Source organism: Erpetoichthys calabaricus, chromosome 9, assembly GCF_900747795.2.
Source record: "Erpetoichthys calabaricus chromosome 9, fErpCal1.3, whole genome shotgun sequence".
Lineage (NCBI taxonomy): Eukaryota > Metazoa > Chordata > Cladistia > Polypteriformes > Polypteridae > Erpetoichthys > Erpetoichthys calabaricus.
The window spans coordinates 141,907,950-141,933,370 of NC_041402.2; the positions used below are offsets into that span (position 1 = coordinate 141,907,950).

A 25,421-nucleotide genomic window follows, 5' to 3' on the forward strand; every position below is an offset into this window, starting at 1 on the left:
TGTCAAAGAGTGTAGACTGGTCTTATCAGTAGACTCATTTTCTAAATTCCTGCTTGTTCGATGTGAAACCAAGAAATATAATTCCTCCAGTGTGGTCTCAGTCAGGCTGTCTGCTTGTAACCACTGAGTCGTGTACTAAAGCTCTGCTGACTTTGTTTTCTTTATACTTTTAAATATTTTTGTGACAGTTGATAATATCGTGTCCTGCCAAAGACTCGCTTATCCATTACTGGGTGATTGTAATGCCTTGCATTCGATATTGTAGTTGTAAGCTGTTTCCCTACAACCTCCTGAGCTGGAATAAAGTAGGCTTAGAAGTTAGGTGAACTGTTGCATGTTAGTCTAATTGACCTGTAAACTGGCTAGATGTGAGTGAATATGTGCGAGTTGTCTCCCAACCATGATTTTCTACATTGTGTTTGATGCAGTCAAGAAAAGCTCCCTGTACTCTCATTCCTATAGTTCTTTCCTAGTCACTTCCACAGTGTTTTAAGTCCTGCTTATATTATTTTGATTTTTATTTAGCTGCTCTTGACAAAACATTTTGCTAAGAAAGGTTGCATAACATATTAGAAAGTGGCATGATATGCTACTGAAATTATTCTACAAATATTCTTCATTTCATATTTTTTGCTTTTGTGTATACTGTAGGGTATAGTTTTATTATTTTGCCAGCTGTGAGAATATGTATCCTGGTATTATGAAGAATCATTATTTTGTCCAGATCAAATATACTGCCCACTGCTAAATTGCAGAACAGCTGCCTGTGGCACCTCCATTTTGCACCCACCTGCCTCAGAGCAATTATATGTAATTGACAGAAATAATAAGGCAAGTGAGTAGATTTGAATGGTTCTAGCGTGGGCTGAAATATCTCTCCTCAACAAGCAGGTGGACCAATTGTTTTCTATATCATGGGTACAAGGGATACAAATGGCCACATTTTGGGAGTCTTTCTTCTTCATTGAGATATGTTGTGGTGGGCAGAGCAAAGGGGTGCACTAAGCCTTTGAGCTGCAAAAAAGCAAGATTCATTAAGTTGGGTATAGAAGTCTCTTTTCACCCATGAGCTTGTCAAGGCTTTAAAACAATTTTGACATTTATGAATACTCTGGGCGGCACGGTGGTGCAGTGGGTAGCGCTGCTGCCTCGCACCTGGGGACCTGGGTTCACTTCCCAGGTCCTCCCTGCGTGGAGTTTGCATGTTCTCCCCGTGTCTGCTTGGGTTTCCTCCGGGCGCTCCGGTTTCCTCCCACAGTCCAAAGACATGCAGGTTAGGCGGATTGGCGATTCTAAATTGGCCTTAGTGTGTGCTTGGTGTGTGGGTGTGTATCCTGCGGTGGGTTGGCACCCTGCCCGGCATTGGTTCCTGCCTTGTGCCCTGTGTTGGCTGGGTTTGGCTCCAGCAGACCCCCATGACCCTGTGTTCGGATTCAGCGGGTTGGATAATGGATGGATGGATGGATGAATACTCTGAATTCAGAACATTCAGTTACTGAGGTCCAGGTTTTCTATTTCTCCTTCTTACTTTTCTCTATCTTCAGATCAGTCCTTAAAGCAAACAGGTCCCAATATCCTTTGCACTTTCTTCTTAACCTCTTTATAAACTTTTCGTGATTGTTATCTTCAACCTTTAATCTAGTGGCATCCACATATGCAACATAGCCTTCTTTCTTTCTCCCATCTTGTGGAAAGCTATACTTAACAATATCACTGCACCTCTAAAAACCCAAATTATTAGCATATTCAGTTTTAAATTTGTACTTCACCTGTACCTCACCCCTTAAACTTTATGGTGTGCATCTGGCCATTGATCCCATCTGTCACTTACATTCATTCAATGTCCCTGGCACTTTTCTCCGTATGTTTTGGGATTGTCCTCTAGTCTTTGCTATGTCAACTAATGTCTGTAACTGCATGTCCTCTATTCTTTCTAATAATATGACCCTGTTGCCTCATATTTCTTTTCCTGGTCCTCTGTATTCTTACCCTGACTTTTATCCAGCAGAGGTTATTTTGTCAGGGTACCATAACTGTAAAACCCATTTTATCCTTTCACTGGAAATCTCACTGGAAGTTTCCCTAAAGTTCTGGAAATCGTCTTTCTTTAATCTAGTTTTGAACTTTTCTTGGTACAGATCAATGAAATATTTGGCTCCAATACAGAGAAATAGCCAGCTTTTGTGTGTTTGGTCAGGAGCTTTTCCATGTCGTGCTACTAATGTTATTTCATCATTATTCCCTTTTTCAATTCTATCTGCTTTTGGGCTAAATGCATCTGACAGGCACCTCTCACCAGTAAGCATGAGCATCAATGATTCTTTTACAGGAAAATTTTGAGCAGGTGGGGTGAGTGGAGTGTTACTGCTCATTTTTGCCACTGCTTTTTTATGATTTTTTTTTTATTATTAATGGCAAATAATTTAATCTTAGAAAAACATAGGTAGAGAAGATGTAATAAATAGACTAAAGAACCACACCATTCTGTCATTTTTATCCTTGTGTTGTCCCCTACCTTTGACTTGCCGCATTTCTGATTATGTCACTTAAGCCTGTGTTTGTAAATGTACAGCCTAGTTTAGTAAAGTGCTTTGGAATATTGTGCTTTACATTATAGAATGATGCTGCATATGTTAAAGCTTGTTTGTATGTAATCGTTTCAGAATTTGTGGATTTGAGCTGTAAGAAAGCTTATTTTGGACAGTGTTTTTTATTTAATCTTTGTGATGTGTATAAGGTCTGCTTTGGTACAAGCATAGCTTGATATTACAAGTACATGTCAACAATTTGGAAGATCCAAAGGACCCAATAATTCCAAGCAAATGATGTTAAGCCCATAATGAGTATAACCCCCAACTCCTTCAAAGGCAACCTTTTTTTCATTGGTTCAGATTTGGGGCAAAAGAGCAAAACGTTTATGTGAAAACTGAAAGTCTGACTTGCTTTTGGAAACTCAACAAATGATAACAAAAAGTGGACCACAATCTGTTCGTCAGCATTAACTCCAGTCTCAACAAGTTCTAACACAGTTGAACTGATGACCTACTTGAACTCTTCCCGTTGTGGTGTTGGCATGTATAAGCTTCCATCTTTTGTCTAGTTTTATACATGATCCATCCAACCAGGCTACTTCCATTCATTTTCATGCTTTCCAGGGTTGTCATCTGCATGCATTAACTCAGTCACATGGCATACTAGTCATGTGACACTCCTAGAACCCCCCCCCCCCCCCAGCTATTATAGAAATTGCACATCCCACCCACATATTTCACTGGAATTATTAATTCTCTTATTAAACTTCTCTAGAATTCTAAAATCTTTTGAGTTCAATATGCGCCTTCAGCAGTCCATATTAAATAGCTTGCAAACGTTCAAGAAACAGAACATTGTAATACTGCAGAAATTTAAAGGTAGAAAATAATTGCATAGTTCAGCGGCTGTTGTATGTAAAGTGCTTTATAAATAAAGTTGACTTGACTTGACAAGTTGAAGACTAAACAACTAAGTAAAAATGAGGTATAAGAAGCAACATGCAAAAGACAAAGCATTTCAAAACCATCAGACATTTTAGGTTCATTTTCTCCACTCAGTTCCCCTTTTCCTTTGTCTGTCTGTCTGCCTGCCCACCCATCTGTTATATAAACTGCATATTCAGTTGCCAGGTTATTTCAATATATTAAGAAATAGGCAAATAGACAGATTGATGAAGTCATTAACTTTCCGTATTTCTGAGTATATTATGAATTATTTGTGTGTTTTTTTTTTGAGATGTGGCCATCTTGTTGGCGGTTACTGGACCCATGATGAAACCTCAGTGTGACTCCTGATGTCACATGAACCTAATATTTTAACCAGCAGCATTGCATATATTGTGGCATCCAAGCGTTTTGATTTATATAAAAATGTACATCAAATAAATGAGTAAAACTGTGCTTTCACAGAACGGACTTTAATTGGTATTTGACTTCCTGGTGGGTGGCACGGTGGCACAGTGGTAGCGCTGCTGCCTCGCAGTTAGGAGACCCGGGTTCGCTTCCCAGGTCCTCCCTGCGTGGAGTTTGCATGTTCTCCCCATGTCTGCGTGGGTTTCCTCCGGGTGCTCCGGTTTCCTCCCACAGTCCAAAGACGTGCAGGTTAGCTGGATTGGCGATTCTAAATTGGCCCTAGTGTGTGCTTGGTGTGTGGGTGTGTGTGTGTGTGTCCTGTGGTGGGTTGGCACCCTGCCCAGGATTGGTTCCTGCCTTGTGCCCTGTGTTGGCTGGGATTGGCTCCAGCAGACCCCCCGTGACCCTGTGTTCGGATTCAGCGGGTTGGAAAATGGATGGATGGATGGACTTCCTGGTTCAAACCTCTTGATTAGCATTTAGGTTATCATTTTGTTTGCAAGTCTTCTGGTCTTTAAAATCTTTTACCTGTTTGCTTACCAGGTCATAATAATAAATGGGTTTTATTGTGTTGGGTTAATAGTGTATTATCATCACTGTGTTTTTACTTACATCATTATAAAAAATGTATTTCTACCAAAGTAAAAGGCTTTTTAATTAAATGGAGGCATGACAGTGCAAGAGGTTGTATTGAGTTCTCACAGTTCTTGGATCCCAGTTCAGTTCATGCCCAGAGTGTCTCCTTTGTGGACTTTGAATGCTCTCTCCATGATCACTTGCCTTTTCCTCCAGGAGCTCTAGGTTTCACTCTCAATCCAAAGAGTAAATTGACTGGTCACTCTTGTCTGACCGGTGTTAGAATGCCAGAGAATGCCTTGTCTTACATTTGGTTTTACCGGGATAGGTACCAACTTTTATGTGTCAATAACCATGGGAAGACAGGTATTAGAAATGAATAATAATACTGTGGATTTTAAATTAATATAAAGTAAAGCTGAGGCCTGACTTTTTCACAGTATGATTGGAGCCTGTCCACAGGTTTATGTTTATGTATCAGAGAGAGTGCAATGTGAAATTAAAACAAGGCTTTTCTTTTTTTTCTTGGCTAAAACCCCCAAACCCTCCACACCTCTCCTCTCCCCTCCTGTGGTGCCATAAATATCAAAAGGGCTAATCCACATACTTGAAGCGTGAAGAGATTCTCCCACGAGCACCTTGGCCCATGTCACAAGCCATAACCTATATAGCCATTTTGTTCCAAAAAGCCTCAGCCAAGTGTCTATCATAAATGAAAACCACTCTTAACAATTTAGGTTGAAAAATACATTTGCTAGTACAAAGATTTTTATTCAGTTCCCATCTCAGATGGTTTCTGAGTTTAGTTTGAACTATTTTCTTACGTCCAGTGAGTATATGCAGGCCCTTTTGTCTCCTTCTACATTCCCATACAGTTGTGTGACAACACTAAGTTGGCCTGGTGTGAGTGTGCTTTGTGAAGGAGTGGCTGATGGAACTTAATTCTTGCTTTGATGCTGGGATAAGCCCTAGTTCTCCGCCACTCTGTAATGGGGAGGGGAAAAAAAACAAGATCTGATGATGTATGGGAGGATGGATATTAATCAAATATAGTCATTTTAGTAACTACCAGTAATTTTTAAATGACTGCAAAACTGTCGACATCAAAGCTGATCTGCTGGACTTGAAAGGAAACTGCCCTCACTGTGTATCTGTTTCAAAGACTCCGTTTTGGCAAGCATTCAGTCATCTTTGCTGCGCTCCTCTGTAAAGCCCTGAAGCTCCTCCAGTCCCAGCATTCAGATTATTCTAAGGACATGACTCTTCTCTGTTGCATTTGTGAGCTAAAACTGTTGAAGCTATGACATTTTGTCTTACTTTGCATTGTCCTGTCTCATAGATGTTCTGCCATATTGATTTTACTGACAGCATTTGTTGTTAAGTAGTGTAAATTAACACAGTTTTCTTTTTTATATGGTAATGTGACTGAAGGAAATTTCGAGGTCTTTAAAACTTGTTGTCTTATTATTAGAGGGTAGTAATCAGAGATCGTGTAAATCACCCAACACTGTCTTTCCATGGACTTTGCTCCAGTAGATCAGCTGGAACAGTGGCCACAACTGGCCAGCCTGCAGTAATTGAATATAATGTGCCCAGAATGATCAGGAAATAAATATGACCAATACTCATCTACATGTCCTTGGTATTATACCGTCAATATTTATAGGACTGCACATTTTGACAGACAGGCTTCATTTTTGCACAATCTGCCACATATTGCAATGGTGGAGGAAAAATGTTTGTAGCCTAAAATGCAGTAGAAGAGTATTCTACTTGCTGCTATGTGCTCTCCAGCAGCTGGGTTTTTAGGTCTCCTTGTCAATTAGGCAAGACATAAATTGAGTCCAGTGGTGGTCACAGACTCCTGTCTGCCTATGTTAGATTTGGCACAGTGTAACACACAGACCAGCTACATCTGGAGAGCTGTGCCGGCCAGTGCCATTGATGAGCGTACACACGTCACTGTTTTATCAACCCTCAACGATGCTTCAAAAGCGGCAGAGACTGACCTGTGAGGCCAGCTGTTGTATTCTTTGGCTTGATGCCTGTGTGCCATGTGGCTTTAACTTAAATTGGTCTCACATTTGAGCCCCCACAGTGCTGCCTTTTGATCCAAGCAAAAGATTAAAAACTGTAAGAGTTCATAGATTTCCAGACTGTCTAATATGTGTATAATATGTCTTCCATATTTTTTACTACTGAAAAATGCTTTGTCCACTTTTGACTGTAGTGACCGGTATGCCATTCTACTTTGTTCCCACAGAGCCTGGGTGTTGTCCTTTATGTGCTGGTGTGTGGAGCACTACCCTTTGATGGGCCCACGCTTCCTGTCCTGCGGCAGAGGGTCCTAGAGGGCAGGTTCAGAATCCCCTACTTCATGTCAGAAGGTAACATTATTTTCATATCACAGCTGCTGCAAGTGAGTGAATGTGTGTTGGCTCGACAGGGAGCCAGTACAATGGGTACAGAATGGCCAGTAGCCTCAAGTCAAAATTTTAGCTTTGCCTTAAATGTATACTATACGGTATACTGTACTGTCCTACTGTCCTGTTTTTTTTGTTTGTTTGTTTTGTTTGTTTTTTGTTACTAAGCAAGAAACAATAACAAATCGGTACACTTGGCAAAAAAAAAAAAAAAAAACTTGAAATGGGGCACCCTGGCTGATGTAATTATGGGTTTGGTTTTTTCACTGTGCTTTAGGGATGGATACCAGCTTTTACATTTAACGTACATTATTTATTAGTGTCACAGCTTTGTTTCTATACTAAGTTTTGTCAGATTCATTCAGCAGTTGTAGCGTCAGTCACTGGATAAAGGATCAAAGATGGCAATTTGGAAAATAGTTTCCTAAGCATATGATGTCAAGGCAGGGAAACTATGCAATGATGGAGGAAAAGGAAGTAGACATATGAGGTATTAGTTAGAAGTTTATTACAAGAGATGAAATAGGTAGACCCATCGGTTGGTGCACAGATAACCAGAGGTAAAGTAATGGTTGCAAGCAATATGTAGAGGAGAAGACATGCTAAAAGTAGAAAAACATGGCTATCTGAGGTGGAGTTGTAAAAAATGTGTGCAAACCTAGTTGAAAAATACTGATTGCTATAGTTGAGATAGATGTAGTTTGGTGCAGGATCGCATGGCTAATGCAAGAAATAAATGTAATGAACTGTTTTGTTATTTGGTTTTCATGTTGGCAAATTCTGGTAAATCAAAGTGCTGTTGGGGCAATGGTAAAAGTCTATCAAACATCAAAATGGTTATATTAAAATATGTTGAATATATGTGGAAATATGTGGAAGAATGTGGGATCTACTGGTAACCAGCAGTGTACTCTAAATTTTTTAACTTTATGAAATGATAATAACTCTACATTATTTTTAAAGCTACTGGTGCTTAATACAGTAGCATGTTAAACTCATGTTGATTTGCAAATTACTTTGGTGGTGGCAAGTTGCCCACCAAAACAAGTCATTTCTTTTCAGTCTACAGTACTAGTTGATGGCATAAAGCTAACTAGGAACTCCTTGAGCTTTATCATGAAGGCATCATAACGTTATCACATATAGATTTACTTATTGATCTAAAATGAACAAATTAATCCAAGATGAGATTCTTCAGACATAAATTATTGTACACATTAATATGTTTTCTTTACTCCCCAAATTAAACCTTTTCTTTCCTTAGCTTTGCCTCAAGCAATGTCATGACTAATGTCATTTCAGAAGCCTGTGAATTTGACTTAGACTCTCCTAATAATAAAGAGCAGATGCTTTGGAAAGAAAGTGAATCTAATTTATTTTTATATTTCATATTTTTATTTTTTCAAAATTGTATACATTTTTCATTTCTGTGCATATGTAAATCAGCACCCTGGGCAGATATGGCATTCAGTCGACCTCAGCAGAGCTGAGCCATGTCAATATGCAAAAGATCCCGGATTGGCTTTTGAAGGGCATGAGCCCTTACAGTGAAGGTTGTGGATACTTTCATGTCATTTACATATTGTCTAGCCATATACGAAACAAAGTTCTAAAGTTTAAAATGCAGAAACGTCAAAATGACATGCAATGACAAGACGCCCATGAGTATTCCTCTGTTCCATCTAGTCCGGAAGCCATATGACATACCTGTCCAGGGTGGTGGGCTTTGCACCTTATTCTTTGCTTTCCTAATGGATCTAAAGTTATCTGCACATTCTTTCACATCTAATGTGCAGCCTAGCAGTGAGAGCCCCAGAGCATTTGACATGTTGCAGATTCAGTGGTTTGACTCCTTCAGTGGCAGCGATCCAAGGCGATCTCTCTCTCTCCCCCCTCAGCAAAGGCTCTTTAGAGACGGAGTGAGGCTGATTTCCAAGTCAGAATGTCAAAGCAGCTAATTCTATTTTAATGCCGAAGTCTGAGATTAAGTTGATCTTTTTACATAACCTAGTGTGTGCAAAAGATCTTGCCATCAGTGATATCAGGAACAAGTAAGGGAGGGTAAGGAGCAGTGAGTAGAGCCTTTGTATGAGGACATAATGTAGAGTGAAGCAGTGTTGTCATCTTACAAAAAGACCAGAATTAAAGCCCAGTAGTCACTTATGTTATTGAAATCCTTTAAAGGGTACAGGTGCTCCGATGTGGCATTCATTCACTGAGTGGTCTGTTTTGACAGAGCCTGACAAAACTGAAATTCACAATGTGCTTTCCAGGGTAACCACTTGCCAGTGGCTGCCAAATGATCCAGTTTTCTCATTAAAAGTCTAATTAGTTTTATTAAATCTTCACTGATATGTGATAATCTTTAAAAAACGTTCTTATCTGATTGGTAGGAGAGACGGCTGCTGGTAGGCAAGTTAGTTGCTTTCAGCCACCAAAAGGCAAGCCAGTCTTCTTTGGTGCCTTTCAACTTGTCCTTCCAAATCTAAAATAGTTTATATTGAATAATAGCAGATAATCCAGTTTAGAATTCTGTCCACACTACAAAGTTACTGTTGCCTTGAGTCATCCTGATGTCGTTGTGCCCCTTACTATCATAATCTCATAATCAATGATTACTTGTGCAAGTGCTCAGTTTTTCTTCAAGCTAATGTTTTGCTGACCATTGGGTTGCAGACTGTGAACATTTGATCCGGCGCATGCTGGTTCTGGACCCTTCCAAGCGACTGACAATTGCACAGATCAAGGAGCATAAATGGATGGTAATGGAAGTTCCCCTACAGCGACCCTTGCTCTACCAGCCAGCTGTTGTTGAAGGCAGCGAGCATAGAGTTGGAGAGTACAATGAACAAGTTCTGCGACTCATGCACAGTTTGGGGATTGACCAACATAAGACAATAGAGGTGAGTGTGTTTCACATTAAATGTACCTACAAAGCCTAAGCATTTTGCATAAAGATATTTTTGGATACACATCTGTGATCTCCCGACAGTCCCAAGGGTTTTGGTTCCTAACATGTGTTCCAAAAGATCATTAACTGGATGCTGATGGAATACGAAGGACATCTGTCTGCTGTTTGTCTGCTTGCTTATTCAACGATCACTTTTGTAAATTGTGCCTTGTATCTAAGAGACAACAGCAATTTTACATTTAGCTTACATTAAACTGGTATGTGCGATGCACATGTTCTTGACTGTTTATACAGTAAAAATGATCCTTTTTTCATTTAAAGATCTTCATAAAACTTAAGAGCATAGTTCACATATCTGTCAGTCTTCAATGTCTGAAACTAAAAAAAAAAAAAGGTTAACAATGACCCTTACCTCTGTTCTGTTCTTTATCGACAGTCATTACAGAACAAGAGTTATAATCATTTTGCTGCTATTTACTATCTACTGGTGGAACGGCTCAAGTCTCATCGGAGTAGTTTTCCTGTGGACCAGCGGTTGGATGCCAAGCAGAGACGGCCTAGCACTATTGCTGAGCAAGCAGTTGTCAAGGTAGGTTTCCAACATGGGAATTGTCTCATGCCCAGACAGATTCCAAAGTGCCTGTTTGCCTGCCTGTCCTTTGTTGAAACTCACTAGTTTGAGTGGCACCTCTAGACTTTTGTTCTGACCCCAAGCTTGCTTAATCACCCTTAAGTTTACATGCTTCTTTGTCCGATTGTAGGCTAGTCCAGTAGGGCCCCAGCCCAGCCTCCTACCACAGAACACCCGGCTCCTTTGCCCTCCTGTCCTGACGCAAACCTCCGCTGTTGATTCCTACAGTTTTTCACAGCCTCCTCGCATTACTGACAGCAGCTTCATGGAGGAAGATGTTAATACCCCAAAGGTTAGTAAATGTAGAAGGCAGGCAACTTATAGAATCCAATGTGTGTCCAATGAAGTGTTTTCATCATACTTCTTTGATCTTCTGTCATTGGGCATATTTACATTGTTGTATCTTCCAGACTAAAATTTGTCACATTAAAAAAAAAATCTAGAATTTGCACTATAGCCTGGTCTGAATCCACCCTGACCAAGCTTAGTAGCTCTGTGTGTACAATGTTTGCTATAATGAACTTTGACTCTAATTAGGATTTTTTAAGGCACAATGTAATGCTGAGTACCTCCATATGAATCTAATCTTAAGTACCTGATGTACAGTCACCATTAATGCACACAGTAGATCCCTAAAGGTGATCATCATCAGGAACATCCTTGAATATCAGAATCATAACTTCTGAAAGATGTGTGATTGGCTGCAGTGGCTAGACTGCTACGTTGAGCACTGGTACTGACAATTACTTGATAAGTTGGGGGTTTTGGGGGGGGGGTATGTGTTTGTTGCATCTATGTGTTGTAAGAGTTAAGTATAAATTAAGTAGTTACCCTAATATTAAGGTTCATCTCTAAAGCACATCTTAATGGGTCAAAACCTTAACCTGCAAGTAGAGTAAACAAGTCTGGAACATCTGGAGTTTGCACGTCATTTTGGACTGCAGTTTAATAACCCAGTTATGCTGTCATCTGACACGGACCAAGTGGATCACCAGTGTTTACTGTAACATTTTGCCCTGGCTCAGGTCCCGGGGTACAAGAATTGAATTTGAACTTGTTTCTTTAACAGAACTGTTAACCAGATGAGTCATTTAACCTACATTTGTTTCTAAGGTGTCCTCAAAACAATGTTTTACTCACTTTGCAAAAAGATACAGTTTTATACGTCGTGGCACATTTGTGCCTAAATGGCCTCAGTGACCTATTCCTGCTTAAAATGCATCACCTACAGATTTCTTTTTCCCTTCAGCTATGGGCTTGTATTACACTGACCATGTTGAAGACTCTGGAATGTAGGCTTTGATATCAGTAAAGCGGGGGCGTACTATATTTGCAGTCGTAATACCATTTTGGCTAATAATAATTATTCAAATGCAAAGGATGATTTAATGTAAGGTCCCAGCTGCATTGTGTGATTTAATAAACCATCACTGCATGCTGTTAAATGTGCACCCAGTGGGATTGCAGGTGTCTGGCACACTCAGAAACTCTTAGTGACGCTTCCTCTGTTGGTTGCTATACCAGAGTGGGGCACTGAAAAGTAAAAGTGAGGCTGCACAGCGTTTTGATTTGATTTAGAGTTTGAGTTTCTAACATATAATTCTGGTTAAGATTTTATTTTTTGCATTTTTATAGTGTTAAATTTTGACTCCTCCGCTTATTTGGCTTTATCATCCTCTGCAAATTCCAGCATTAAATATTATAATTATAATGATGATAAAAGCTGAACAGTGTTTTGCAGGTCAAAACAAATGGGGGTACCCACATAAAAAAATAAGTTCTCTGAGGCTGAATCTGATTTTTAACTGCAGTACTGATGTTTTAGAATTACCAAAGCTACCGAGGATCTGATCAGTATTATAGGGTGCAGTATAAAAATATGGGTTCATCTGCATAAAATGACTTTTACTTTTAACACACAGATGTGTTTTTGTCCTCTGGCTCAGGCCTCAACCAAAAGTGAGTCATGTTCCTTTACCTCCGGCTAATAAAGAAAACCACTGTTGAGCACATCGTGTCCAAGGGATGATTATTTGTTTGTGTCTTTCTTTATTTCTTTGTTTTGGTGAGAGTAAAGTAAAAACAAAAGAATGTAGCACTGACCTGCTGGCATGGCAGTCTGTGCCTGTAGTATTGTTTTTGACCCCAGGTGACTGTACCCAATCAACTGTAAACTGCCACTGCATTCGGTACCATCCTTTCTACTTCTGTTTTTTCTGTCAAAGCCCCTGGATCATGTGGGATTAGAGATTCCTGATTTGCTATGTAATGGAAAGGTGCCCTCTCACTGGCATCTTCGCAGAAGTACATTGTTTTACGTAACCACATAGTCCCCTCTTGAGAAGATGAGCTGACTGCCTGAAATGACAGCTGCACAGAGGGGACAGTGACCACTATGATCAACTTCAGGGAGCTCTGCTGGCCTTTCTGTTTTTCAGGTTACTATTTTAAATGAATCCTGTGACCATTTTTGAATCGTACTCGGTCAGACTGTTTTTTCTGATTGAGGAGATTTGGGTGTGTCCTGTCAACAGTTGGTGGGTAGATAGCTAATTGGTCACAAAGCGCACGGGCACACTTACAGGTATGTTAGGTCACTATTGTCACGTTACAGAGCACAGTGAAATTTTTGCATGTGATCTTCATATGTAAGCATAATCACGTTACCTCAAAACTCCTGTATTCCTTAGCAGAAAATAATGTCTACCTTTAGAACTGCTACATAGGGATATTTTATAAATCTACGTTATAAAGCAACTTGTTTATGTATGTTTGAAACAATTTTAGCACCTCTAGTAAAGTTTTTACTTCTTTTTTAACAGATCATATCACACACAAGTGCCGAGGAGGAACCTTGCACTAAAGAATAACAATAATCTAATTCAATCTGCGAATTAGAGCAGGCCACAGAAATTCATATGTCACCATTATTTTTTGACTCACTCAGTTTGTTCCTTTTTTTTTTTTTTTTTTTTTAAAAGCTAAAACTCAGTAGCAGGCGGCATGCAAAAAAGGGAGGTAGTGGCCCATCAAGAAGTTCTGCTTTTGTCAGTTCTCATAAGGCCCTGATGGAGCCACCTCTGCATCTGGAAATTTATTTCCTTTGGCTCATGTTTTCCATGGGGTGGGAACAGTTGTTCTGTAGTGAAGAAATGGGTTTGGTCTGCTTCTCCAAGGCTCTAATGTCCATTTTTCTGTCAGCCGGCGGGATGCCTTGAACAAGTCTGCCAGCCTTGCATGATACTTCCTGCCCCCTGCATTTCTGGCCTTCTCTCTCTCTGTCTTTCTCTGTGTTTTGCTGTCTGAGGTCCTGAAAAAAGACAGTTGGGCAGGAGGAGTCCTTCAAAGCATATGCACGCACGCACACACACGCACACACACACACACACACATACACACACAGAGAGAGCGCTGAAGCAAGCCACTTGTAGCCTCTGATGTGCCAAAGATAGTAATATAACAGCATTGAGCAATCGATTAATATAAACCACACTGAACACAAATAACTCCAAGCTAATGAGAACTTTGCCTTTAGAATCAGAAAGGTTTTGAACATATAGCATTATACCAAAAGCCTTTGGGGACTGTAAACTTTAAGTAACTTCTATTAACACAATAACATAACATTCTTAAATTTGCTTAATTAATTGCAGGGTTGTGGAGGGCTGGAGTTTATTCTGGCTAGACAGGGCACCAACCTTCCTAGGCCCCACTCACACACACCCAAACTTGCACGGGACTCATTTAAAATCTCCAATTAACCTGACATCATGTCTTTAATAATATAAGAGGAAAACTAGAGAACTCCATGCAGACACAGGGATGTGTAAACTCCGCTTGGACAACAAGGCAAGGAATTCTAAACCAGGGCACTCAAACCATAAGGCAAACACTTTGACCTCAGTGCTAGCGTGTCCCCCTACAAATAGAATTTTCAAGAAACTGCAGCAAAACTTTGTATACATTTATCCAGCTCGTCCCTATAATAAGCTTGCCAGCATAATATCTTTTCCAACAGGTGTATTGAATCAAAATACATGGCCATTAATTTTCTGAACCTAGATTTCCCTTTGTAGAAAGCCAGGTGACTAGTGCCTACCTCAGCACCATTGAGCAAGGACTAGTTCCCAGATGGGGCTGTTACAACGCACATGTAGCATTCACTTCAACATTCTCACTAGACTGATTCAGAATTCCCAGCTAATATACAGTATCATGTATGTCTTTGGGACATGGGAGGAAATTGGAGTAAATGGAAAAAAACCCACACCAACATGGGAGACCATGCAAATCTCCTCAGAGATGCTGACCAGACTATGAATTTGAATCATGGGCCCCTGAAGCTATGAGGCTGCACTCCTTAACCTCCATGTGACTAGTAGATCATTCAAAGGTGTGCAATAGTTGTCAGTTTATAAGTTGGACTAGTAAAACGAGACTGCTCAATGACTACAATGCTACAATAATATTACTACAGTGTACATGCTAATTAGTTTGTGTCTTTGATGGTTTCATTTAGTTTGTTTAGTTGTTGATGTCAGCTGTCCAGTGCTTTATATTAATGTGTGAGGGATGGCAGGTAATGAGGCCTAATGGCTGCTCAGTCATATCCTCCCATCTTTGCTAGTTTCTTTAGTAGTTTAGACTGAAAATATATAGTGTTTGTGTTTTGGATCATAAAAAAAATACAGAAATATTAGAACATGGTTTTAATTGGAAATCTGTGCTTTAACTTCACACATGATGCCTTTTTTTGTGTTTTGGATCATAAAAAAATAAAGAAATATTAGAACATGGTTTTAATTGGAAATCTGTGCATTAACTTCACACATGATGCCTTTTTTAAAATAATGCGTTTCGCTGGAAGTCAGTTCAGTGAATTAGTGGTCAGGGTGTTGGATTTGAAACCACACTGCATACCTTACCTTCATCATGTATGTCTGCTTCTTGTTTTTTCCTGATGCTACGGGTATGTTAAGAATGCATTTTTAAAGTAAACCTGATGAAGGGTATAACTGCTTGTTATTTGTCTGTTTATTGGTGTAAAACTATTTTTTTGATAACATAGTATTAAACCAAGTGAACTCTAACTAAGGCAGAACAACTTGTAGTTAGTTACACATTGAAATGCTCAAATGTTTTTCAGTGTGATTATCTAGCTTTCCTGGTATCCAGGTGAAATAAACTGACGTACAGAAACCATCCATAAAGTTAATGTGTTAATCATGTTATAAATGGGAAGCAATCCAAATTCCTTCTTATCTTGGACATTTGTTAACAACAGAACACCTATAAGTGTGATAATGCAAATGTTAATTTTTAAAAAGAGTTGTTTTTTGTTTTGTTTAAGAGTTTTTGCACTGGCCTGGTGCGAACGACTGTGTCTTTGTATGTGTGTATGCATTCCCAGTTGTGGACTAGCATTCTGTCCAAGGCTGATTGCTGCCCGGTGGCCTGATTCCAGGAATATTCTTCAGCACCCTATGACCCTGAATGCAAAGAAGCAGGTTCAGAACATAGATTAAGGGGTTGATGTTTTCTCAAACACTTCATCCTTTAGTGTTACATTTTATATATCTATTTTCTAACATGATTTTCCAGCGAAAAGTTATAGAACTCCACTAACCTGAAAAATAAAACATTTTTGATAGCTTAATTTTGTCTAATTCACAAGTAGTAATGAAACCTCTTGTTAAGGAATAATGGCTGGAAAAGATCCTTAACAGTGGTGTCTGCCTTTATTCTGGACTCCTTCAGACAGCTTTGTATCTGTCCAGTACAAGATGATCTTGCATGATCTGCTCACTCAGATACCAGATACCAATCATTTATTCATTACTTAGCTGGACAGACACTGTGATGAGCAATGCTTTGAACAGAATTCACAATTTCCACCAGTGTCATCATACTTCTGATGGTCTGCACACTATCTGTCACTTCTCTGAACATTTATTGCATGCACCAGTTAATTTTTGCCATATTCCCATACCTACAGGTCAATGGCTGTCTGCTAGATCCTTTGCCTCCAGTTATTGTGAGGAAAGCTGGTCCATCTTCCCCAAGTAACATGATGCAGACCTCAATTGATGAGGGCATTGAGACGGAGGACCCAGACTCTAATGAAGACCCCTCACAGGTCTATGCTGCCTTCCAAACCAGTCGCTTTGGCCAACGCCGGCACACTCTGTCTGAGGTCACCAATGAGATTGGCATAATTCCTGGCCAAGGTTAGTAAAGCACTGATAAACCAGAAATAGCATCTAAATGTTGTGTGTTCAGCAAGTTGGGGTGCTGCTGCAATTCTTGTCATAAAAGCCTTACTTTTAACTTGGTGTTATATGTGACTGTTTTTCATTCTATAGCCAAGATCTTCCCCCTGGACAACAACACATCTTTAGGTAGCATGGACTCAGAATATGACATGTGTGTACTTCACAGTAACCTAAGTCTACTAGAAGACACCCCTTCACTGAATGAAGTGGTACTAGCTAACACATCTGTCACCCGAATGACCCCACCTTTCATTGGGATGAGGCCAACCAATCCTACCATGCAAGCACTGGCATCACAGAAACGAGATGTGCACAACAGATCTCCAGTCAGTTTTCGGGAGGGCCGCAGAGCCTCTGATACATCTCTGACGCAAGGTAAGTGATCCTTCCTCAGTTGGAAACAAGGGCTCTGTGACACAGTGGACCTGAATAGCTGAGTAGACATAACCTGATATGCGAGTTGATCACTGAGCTTGCATTCCATACTGCTGAAAAAGAGAGTCTGATGCATACTTTCTAATGAGGCAAAAGAGGTCATTTTGTGATTATCATGGGTGGGGTGTTTACAGTGATGTCAGAGACAGCCTTTCAGGCGATGCTTCTGTACAGGATGACATCCATGTAACTGAAGTAGGAGGCTTTTGGAAGAGAAAAGTTCAGCATCTCTAATTTTTTTTTTTTTGTGTTTAACACTATACAACATAGTTTACGTGACCGTGAATTTGGGCACAATCTGCTTAATTGACATTTGGGGTTTTACATTGAACAAAGATTGTAGTTGGTTCAAAGACTGTGTGACTTGACTTGCAGACTGATACATATAGAATATGGATTCTTGCTTTCTTTGCTTTCCTGAGACCAACTGAAAGTGATTTCTGCTTTTATAATGAAGAATATACCTTCTTGAGTTTATGATCTCCCTTCCTCAGGGCGCTGTTGTGTGTCATGCCCCGTGTCCATTTGCCTTTACAACCAGAGATAACACACAAGAAAACCAGACGTGTACTGGTCAGGTTGTTACAGCTGTTTCCAGTCACTTGCATATACTGTACATGGTATTGTGCAATTGATATTTAACATCTTCAGATGCTTTATGGCACTAAAAATCTAAACACATTAAACAACAGAGTTTGGTAGCAACTATAAAATGTATGTTGAGGTCCATGTAGATTTCCTTGGTCAGTGACTATGATTGCGTCTATGTGTAATTCTATTTTCAAAGCCCATTTCCTGACTTCACGTTAAGACTGTGCTCAGGAGGCTTGCTTGCTTTTTCTCATACCCAAACCCCCCACCCTCCCCCATGTGGAAAGATTCTGGCCAGAGTGGAAGGCTGACTTCTGTCACTGGCTATTCGATCAGTACATCCCTAATTAAGATCTTTCATCAGTCATTCAATTTTCCACACCTGTCTTTGTATCATATTTATATTAAACACTAAAGGGGAAACAACTGGATTTATTTCATTATATATAGCACGTTGGTTGTTGGTACTGTACTGTGCATGTCTGTAATAAGATCATTATATTTCCAATACAGGTATTGTGGCCTTCAGACAACACCTTCAGAATCTGGCAAGGACCAATGGGATCTTAGAGCTGAATAAAGTGCAGATGTTGTATGAACAGATGGGTCCATGTGAGCAGTCTGCTTTGTTGTCCAGCACAGCTCCACACCTGCAGGACCTTCTCAGCCATGTGCAGCAGGTGAGCTTGGCACTTGTATCTGCAGAACCTCTAAAGCAGAGCTGTCATCTTCTCTGCCCATGCAGAATCTCTTGCCTTAGAGTGTAAGCCTTTAAGGATCTCTTCTGTGAGCACTCCATCACAAATGTACTTTTTTGTTCTGGATTCAATGTTGTTTTTTCTTTTTTCATCCCACCAGGGAGAGGTTTCCCAGCAACATGACAACATAGCACTTTTCCATAATGGAGACCCTCCTCAGCTACAGTCCCGACGGCAAAGTTTGGAGAGCCAGTTCAAAACTCACAGACTACAGGTAACCTATGATCATGTTTGGGCAGTTGGTCATTATAGGATGTGATTTACTTAAAGGAAAGAAAAGGCATATTAGTGTATTGTGACCATGGCAGGTGTAGCTGTTACCGAAAGCTGAGGGTGGTAAAAGTGGACTGTTTTGTAATTTTTCATAGCATCAATTCACTGAACTACTTACTGAAAAGAGCAAAATATAGTAAATGCCACATTACTGAACACGTTCCGCATCGGAAAGGTGTCAGATATTGACATCTTTCAAATTCTAGGACACTGCATAGTTACAATACAATGCAATTTATTTTTTGTATAGCCCAAAATCACACAAGAAGTGCCGCAATGGGCTTTAACAGGCCTTGACTCTCTAAGAAGACAAGGAAAAACTCCCAAAAAAAACCTTGTAGGGAAAAAATGGAAGAACCCTTGGGAAAGGCAGTTCAAAGAGAGACCCTTTTCCAGGTAGGTTGGGCGTGCAGTGGGTGTCAAAAACAAGGGGGTCAATACAATACAATACAGTACAATACACAGAACAGAAAAAATCCTCAGTACAGTATAAAAATAAACATTTTAGAAGTATGGAGTGGAATTTAACAGTAGATGATATCACATAAGGCGGCACGGTGGCACAGTGGGTAGCGCTGCTGCCTCGCAGTTGGGAGACCTGGGGACCTGGGTTCGCTTCCCGGGTCCTCCCTGCGTGGAGTTTGAATGTTCTCCCCATGTCTGCGTGGGTTTCCTCCGGGCGCTCCGGTTTCCTCCCACAGTCCAAAGACATGCAGGTTAGGTGGATTGGCGATTCTAAATTGGCCTTAGTGTGTGCTTGGTGTGTTTGTGTGTGTCCTGTGGTGGGTTGGCACCCTGCCCGGGATTGGTTCCTGTCTTGTGCCCTGTGTTGGCTGGGATTGGCTCCAGCAGACCCCCGTGACCCTGTGTTCGGATTCAGCGGATTGGATAATGGATGGATGGATGGATATCACATAATATGATTTGGATTAGTTCCATTATGATATTTGGGTTAGATGACTCACAGTAAATTGTACAGGGGACGCATTAACCAACTATATTGGTGAAGTAGAAAAAGGCAACCAGTAGCACACACATGGAGAAGAGATGTGCTTTCAGTCAAGGCTGGGCTGCTAGAATTTGCTGAGAGATCTTGCCGGTAGTGGATGTAGACAACTTTTGAAACACAAGAAAGATTAAAGCCACAAGTGTCTGTGGTTTCTGAAGAACAATATGTACAGGTATAGAGAGGTTGAGCTAAACGGCACAGGCATAGTGGGGATGAGCAAGAGTCAGGAATAGGAAAAAAAAAAAAGAAAGATGCTAGGAAATGACTAGAAAAAAAACTAATTGGAAGAAATGGCCTGACTCACTAAAGTATTGTGTTGTCATCAAAGTGAACTGCTTTTATATTGGAGAACACACATCATTAGGGGAGTTAGTCTGGAAATCTTTAACACAGCCTTTCAAATGGTGATCAGTAGATTAGGTGCTTGTTTATGTACAGTACATAGAACCTGGTGTTAAACTATACAAAGATCTAAATTGTCTATATGCTATTTGAATAAATCAAGGTTAGTGCCTTTCCTACATGAAGGCATTTATACTTTACGATAGACTAATTCTGACATTGATGTACCCTTTTGTTCTTATTTATCATCAGAGGAAGCTGGAAGCTACCCCAGCAACACTGCATGCTATGGGTAACCAGCCCTGGTTTGGGTCCCTGCTTTTTAATGATCCAAATATCCAGTGTGGGTCAGCTTAGATTTGCTAGTTAGCCACAGTGCACAGGGAAACTGGAGAACCAAAGAAAAGGCACATAAAACGGGGAGTTGTGGCTGCTAATGGGCACGCAGCCAGTTCACATCCTGTCATATGGACTTGTTAAGGTGGCGGCAGCAGCACTAAGCACTGCACCATCCTTTCTATATTATATACGTATTAGGAAACAGCTTTTCATATCTGTGGACATAGTGTTTCTGTAGTATTTTTACAGAATGTATAACACTGGTATTAACTGTGTTGAGGTTGTAGGGCAATCAATGTACCGTTTCTGTCATTATCATGAAAAAATGTTCATGTGGTTGTTGGTTCAAACGGGGCATAGAAACCACATAAGTTTAAGCTTCTTTTTATTTATCTTTTTCAAAGCTCTTGACTTAAAAAGGAGAGTTGAGTCATTTTGCTTTTCTACTTTTTTCCCCCCCAGAAGACTGGCCTTTTAACTCAGAACAGCTGTCAGGTGTACTGTAAGGAGATTCCACGGAGTCTGGAACAGCAGTTACAAGAACACAGGTACGCAGCAGACAAGTCTCATCAAAACGCTAAAAGGTTTGCTTTTGTCCTCAGTATAACCACCGCCACAACACCCCTCCCTGGGAAGACTTCATTTTATAATGGCAAACTGGCATTCTGTGTGGACCTTCTCTTTACACTTTCTTCTTGGTATGGAGGAGAAAGTCATTTTAGGTTGACTGGTAACTGTAAACTGGCCTGATGTGAGTGAACGAGTGTGTGTGCGCTATATGGACGACTAACATCCCATCCAGAGCTTATTCCTACTTTTCACGTAGAGCAGAGAGAGTGAAGTAAATAAATGTTGCCATATTGTGATTTCTTCCCTGCTCTGTTTCGTCTGTCAGGAGTTTAGTAGCTGAGCTTCCTGAATCTCCAACAGGCTGCCTCCCTCAGATCTGTTCTTTTACATCCAAGCTTTTGCTTTCCATCTTAAGCTAATATCACATTACATGACTTCTAATTGTAGGGAATGTCAAATCTGACGACTGAAGTTGCTGATCTAGTTGCCCGAGTATGTCCTATTATACAATGATTAGGTAGGATGTGTCAAATTAAATGATTGCCTAGTAACCTTCCAGCACAGTAGCATAGTTTCACATTTCCAAAGTATCGCAAACTCTCCCCTTTCCCTGACAGCCAGTAACGTGCTGTCTAACAGAGCTGGTACTTTTGCAAAGACTTTACAGGTACGACAAATTCATCTGTAATCTCTGCCTCATTCTGTCATTTTACATAAAACATGCAACACTAGCCTCTCCTCTTCTGTTTGTCGGCTCTATAAGACTCGGGTTCCTGATTCCTGTTAGCTATATTATATGTGCATTGTACTTCAGTTAAGTGCGCATTGGTTGTCAGCTCTCTGTCACACAAGCCCACCCCTGTGACTGGATACTAAATCAGACCTGTTTGATTCTATCAGGGTGAGTCTCAGGCTGGTTGGACTGATTTGCTGACTATGTCCGACTACATCACAGCAGTCACTGGAGTGCCACAACTGCCCCTCAACCTGCTAACATTATGTAAATGAAGTCTGTGATTTAAAGTTGCTGGAAAAGTCATGTAATGTGACATGGACTTTAGTAACGCCGTTCCTCTCCTACCAAGCCCTTTATGTTCTGCTGTGTAAATGGTTGTTTGGTTGTATTTTTGGGTGGACTGTAGGCTGTTGATTTCTGCATCCAGAGCACGTGTACCATCCTAACCAAGAGCAGGGCCACACTAGGCCTCACTTTGGGACTTTCAGACGTATTTCTCTCTTTGTTTTCATATGTGCAGGCTACACCAGAAGCGGCTCTACCTTCAGCAGTCTCAGCTGCAGTCGTACTTCAATCAAATGCAGATTGCTGAGGGCTCCTACCCTGGACCCGCTCCCGACATGACATACGGACTTCAGGACCAGTCTTCACATCAGACGGTGGTACAGTCTACGGTGCAGGCTAGTCCAGCCCCAAATCTGGGACAGTTCAGTCGGGGGCAGCACCTGAGCCCGTTACTGGAGCCTTCAATGGACCAAATTCAGTATGACCCCTTCCACAATCAGTACCATGAGGTGCAGCTGCAGAGTCCACTTGGAGGGACCCAGCACCCCCACCCCCAAGAAATGAGTTACAACTTCCACCCTCATGAACCTACCTTGCTCCCTTCTCCTGAGCCCATCTACCAGGAGCCTTATTTGTACTCTCTGCCAGAGTCCAGCCAGCAGCAAAGCTTAGCTGGAGTAGAAAAGTTACCTCCCCGCTATGAGAATTTAGCAATCCCAGAGTTGCAGGGCACTCTGTTCGACTGTGAAATGATGGAAACCGTGGACCCTCAGCATGGCTTTGTGCTTGTCAATTGAGTGGCATGCTGCTAACGGCACTGAACAAAAACACAGTATTACCTTCATGGAGCCAACTGGTGTCCAGAGAAGAGAACCAATGAAGGAGAAGTGAAGACTTTGTGCTTTGATTCTTTATTTCCATACCTCAGTGAAGCTTACCCCAGGAAAAGGAGGTGCCACAGCAGTGCATGTATACAAAAGCATGGCACAGGATCAGCTAGTGAGCAACAGTTAAGTTTGTAAACTGAAAACTTTGCACCTTAGTTCAACCTTTCCGCAGTCATTCCAGAGCAAGCAAGCTCCTCAGATGTTTTGTGAGTAAACTGGCATCAGGGATGAGCACTGCCAGCAGCAGGCTGTTAATTGGCAGGATAGAAGAGCATCCCTCTGATCAACTGGCCAACAGTGGCCCCTCCACTGAAAATGCCACCACCTCTTCATTCAGGTATCATAGAGTGCCCCTTGACTGAAGGCAGGTGGCATGCTGTAGCACACGTGTAGCTATGTTGGTGGCCAGCACATTAGCCTGGGTAAAACGGACCAGGGCAGCTGGACTGACTTGGGCCACTAAAGGAGAAGAGCTGCCTGTCTGTTAATAGGGCCCACTATACACTGTAGCATTCTGTGTACTCTTGTCAATGGTACAGGCTGCATTTCTCTTACTTGGCACTTGGAGGGGCCGACACCCTGTGCTGGCATCTGTTCTCTGCCTAGGTGTTGTGAAGGAAGGGCTCACTGAGGCTGATCTCTCCAGTGTCCTAGTTCATTTGTATACATAGGCTGTAGTGGCCATCTCAATATTTTATTTATGTTTAGGGCCCACTCCCTAAGGTGCAGCCTTTGAAATTGCAAGAGGGTAAACGCCTTGTGGGAGTGGAATGAAGGCATTAAGAATATTGGCTGGTGTGCAGCGGTTTGGCAAAGCCCAGCAATTCAAAACAGCATTGGGCTCCTGGGTGCAAAGGCCGGTGGCTCCTCCAGGCAGCAATACTTTTCACCAGCTGGAGACGCAGCTTCTCGCGCCTGCACGCACACCAGACGTGGCCGAATGGTATTGAACTGACCTTTGCCCTGCCAGCAACTGGGGCTGCAAGTTTTCATTTGTGTTGTGGGATCCTGGCCAACTGAAATGGTACAACACCTCAAGCAAAGAGCACAACAGACAGTTTATTTTGGTTTATTTTCTAAATAGGAAAAAAAAAAAAAAGTATCATTTAAACTTCCGACATGGCCGCGCTGTGCAGCCTTGGGACAAGACATGAGCTGCTCCAGAGGTCTGATGCTGTCGTGTGGCAATAAATAAGCAATACTCTCACGAGAACCCAAAAAGGAAGCCTTAACCAGCAGCTGGGTTCCTTATGAACACTCGGCCACATTGCAGCTCACTTCCACCGGCCCTCGAGAGGGCGCAAGCGACAGGACGTGGGCCTCACTTGAATTGTTGTGGACAAACTGATGATGACAAGAAGGATTTCTATCTTTTTTTTTTTTTTCTTAAGGAACACGTTTAGTCCTAAATTTGAGGGAAAAAAATATCTGAAAGCAATTGGGGGGGGGGGGGGGGGGGGGGTAGTTAAAAATGAAAACAAAAATCAAAGCACCTTGTTTTTTTGGGGGGGCCCAGGAGCAAAACAAGCTGTTCTCTACAAGCACAGTGGTGGTGTGTTTTGATCCATCCTAAACCTAAGTCAGCGGACCCTCGCCAAAGCACTTAAAACACTAAAGAAATTCCATCACTGGCGGGCAGGACAGCTGGGCTCATCTCTTCGGAGGGGATGCAGAGCTTCGGTTTGGCGGCGAGGACAGGCCTGAGCATACAGCACCTTTCAGGGTTTGCTTTCTGACAAAATGAACACAATATTTCAATATTATGCTTTGTATAAATTAGGGTTTTAGAAGTTGAGGAAAAAAAAACTGCTTTCAAAACGATGTGTTGAGTGTAATAGTTGCTGTGCCTTTTTGTTTATATTATTTAAGAATCATTTTTTTCTACAAATTAGCTAAAAATCCCATTACTACCAAGGTACAAACCAAAGTCCCTTCAGATTTTCTTTTTTTTTTTGCCTTCCACTGTGTGGATTCTTAGGTATTTCTGAACAATTGCTTTTGGTCAATCACTCTACGGCGTATACAAGTATTAGAGCAATATTTATAAACAATAACAGTGAATGTGTCATTGCTGTTTGTATCATTTCACATAAATGTTTTGGAACTTAGTCCAGCATTCAATTTCATTATTGTTCACCAAAACATAAGCTACAGTGCTGTGGAGAAATAAAAAGGTCACTTGGTTGCATTTTTGTCTGATTATTTATATATGACAATTCATTGTCTCTCAGGCTTTTCTTCTGTCTACAGTGGAGGAAATTGAGAGCAGACATCGGTATTGACTCAATAAAACAACACAGCAATCATACAATCCCAGTCCATTAAAAAACTACAATGCTGAAGTCTGTGTGTATAAGTCTGGCCACTCCGAACGATCTGATTGGTCAGTTTCAAACACAATTGAGATAAGCGCCCAGCGAGGAAGGTTGACACATATGAGGATACCGAGGAAAGGCAGATGAGAAACACAGAGAGGACATAATCCCAAGAGTATCAATA

General features: G+C 41.1%; 1 protein-coding gene across 3 annotated transcripts in view; it reads left to right on the forward strand.

The window, feature by feature from the left end:
* sik2a (salt-inducible kinase 2a) overlaps positions 1-25,110 on the forward strand; it is a 90,280-nt gene extending 65,170 nt beyond the window's left edge. For 2 of the 3 annotated variants that reach the window (XM_028810263.2, XM_051932268.1), the window contains exons 6-15: positions 6,724-6,847; positions 9,560-9,786; positions 10,231-10,383; positions 10,556-10,717; positions 16,421-16,652; positions 16,788-17,072; positions 18,237-18,403; positions 18,582-18,695; positions 20,907-20,992; positions 22,271-25,110. In XM_028810263.2, the coding sequence (XP_028666096.1) occupies positions 6,724-6,847; positions 9,560-9,786; positions 10,231-10,383; positions 10,556-10,717; positions 16,421-16,652; positions 16,788-17,072; positions 18,237-18,403; positions 18,582-18,695; positions 20,907-20,992; positions 22,271-22,832 (2,112 nt within the window). In that variant the 3' untranslated portion in view covers positions 22,833-25,110. The remainder of the gene's footprint in view (positions 1-6,723; positions 6,848-9,559; positions 9,787-10,230; positions 10,384-10,555; positions 10,718-16,420; positions 16,653-16,787; positions 17,073-18,236; positions 18,404-18,581; positions 18,696-20,906; positions 20,993-22,270) is intronic. The other variant, XM_051932269.1, reaches the window with a different exon arrangement.
* The last annotated feature ends 311 nt before the right edge of the window (positions 25,111-25,421 follow it).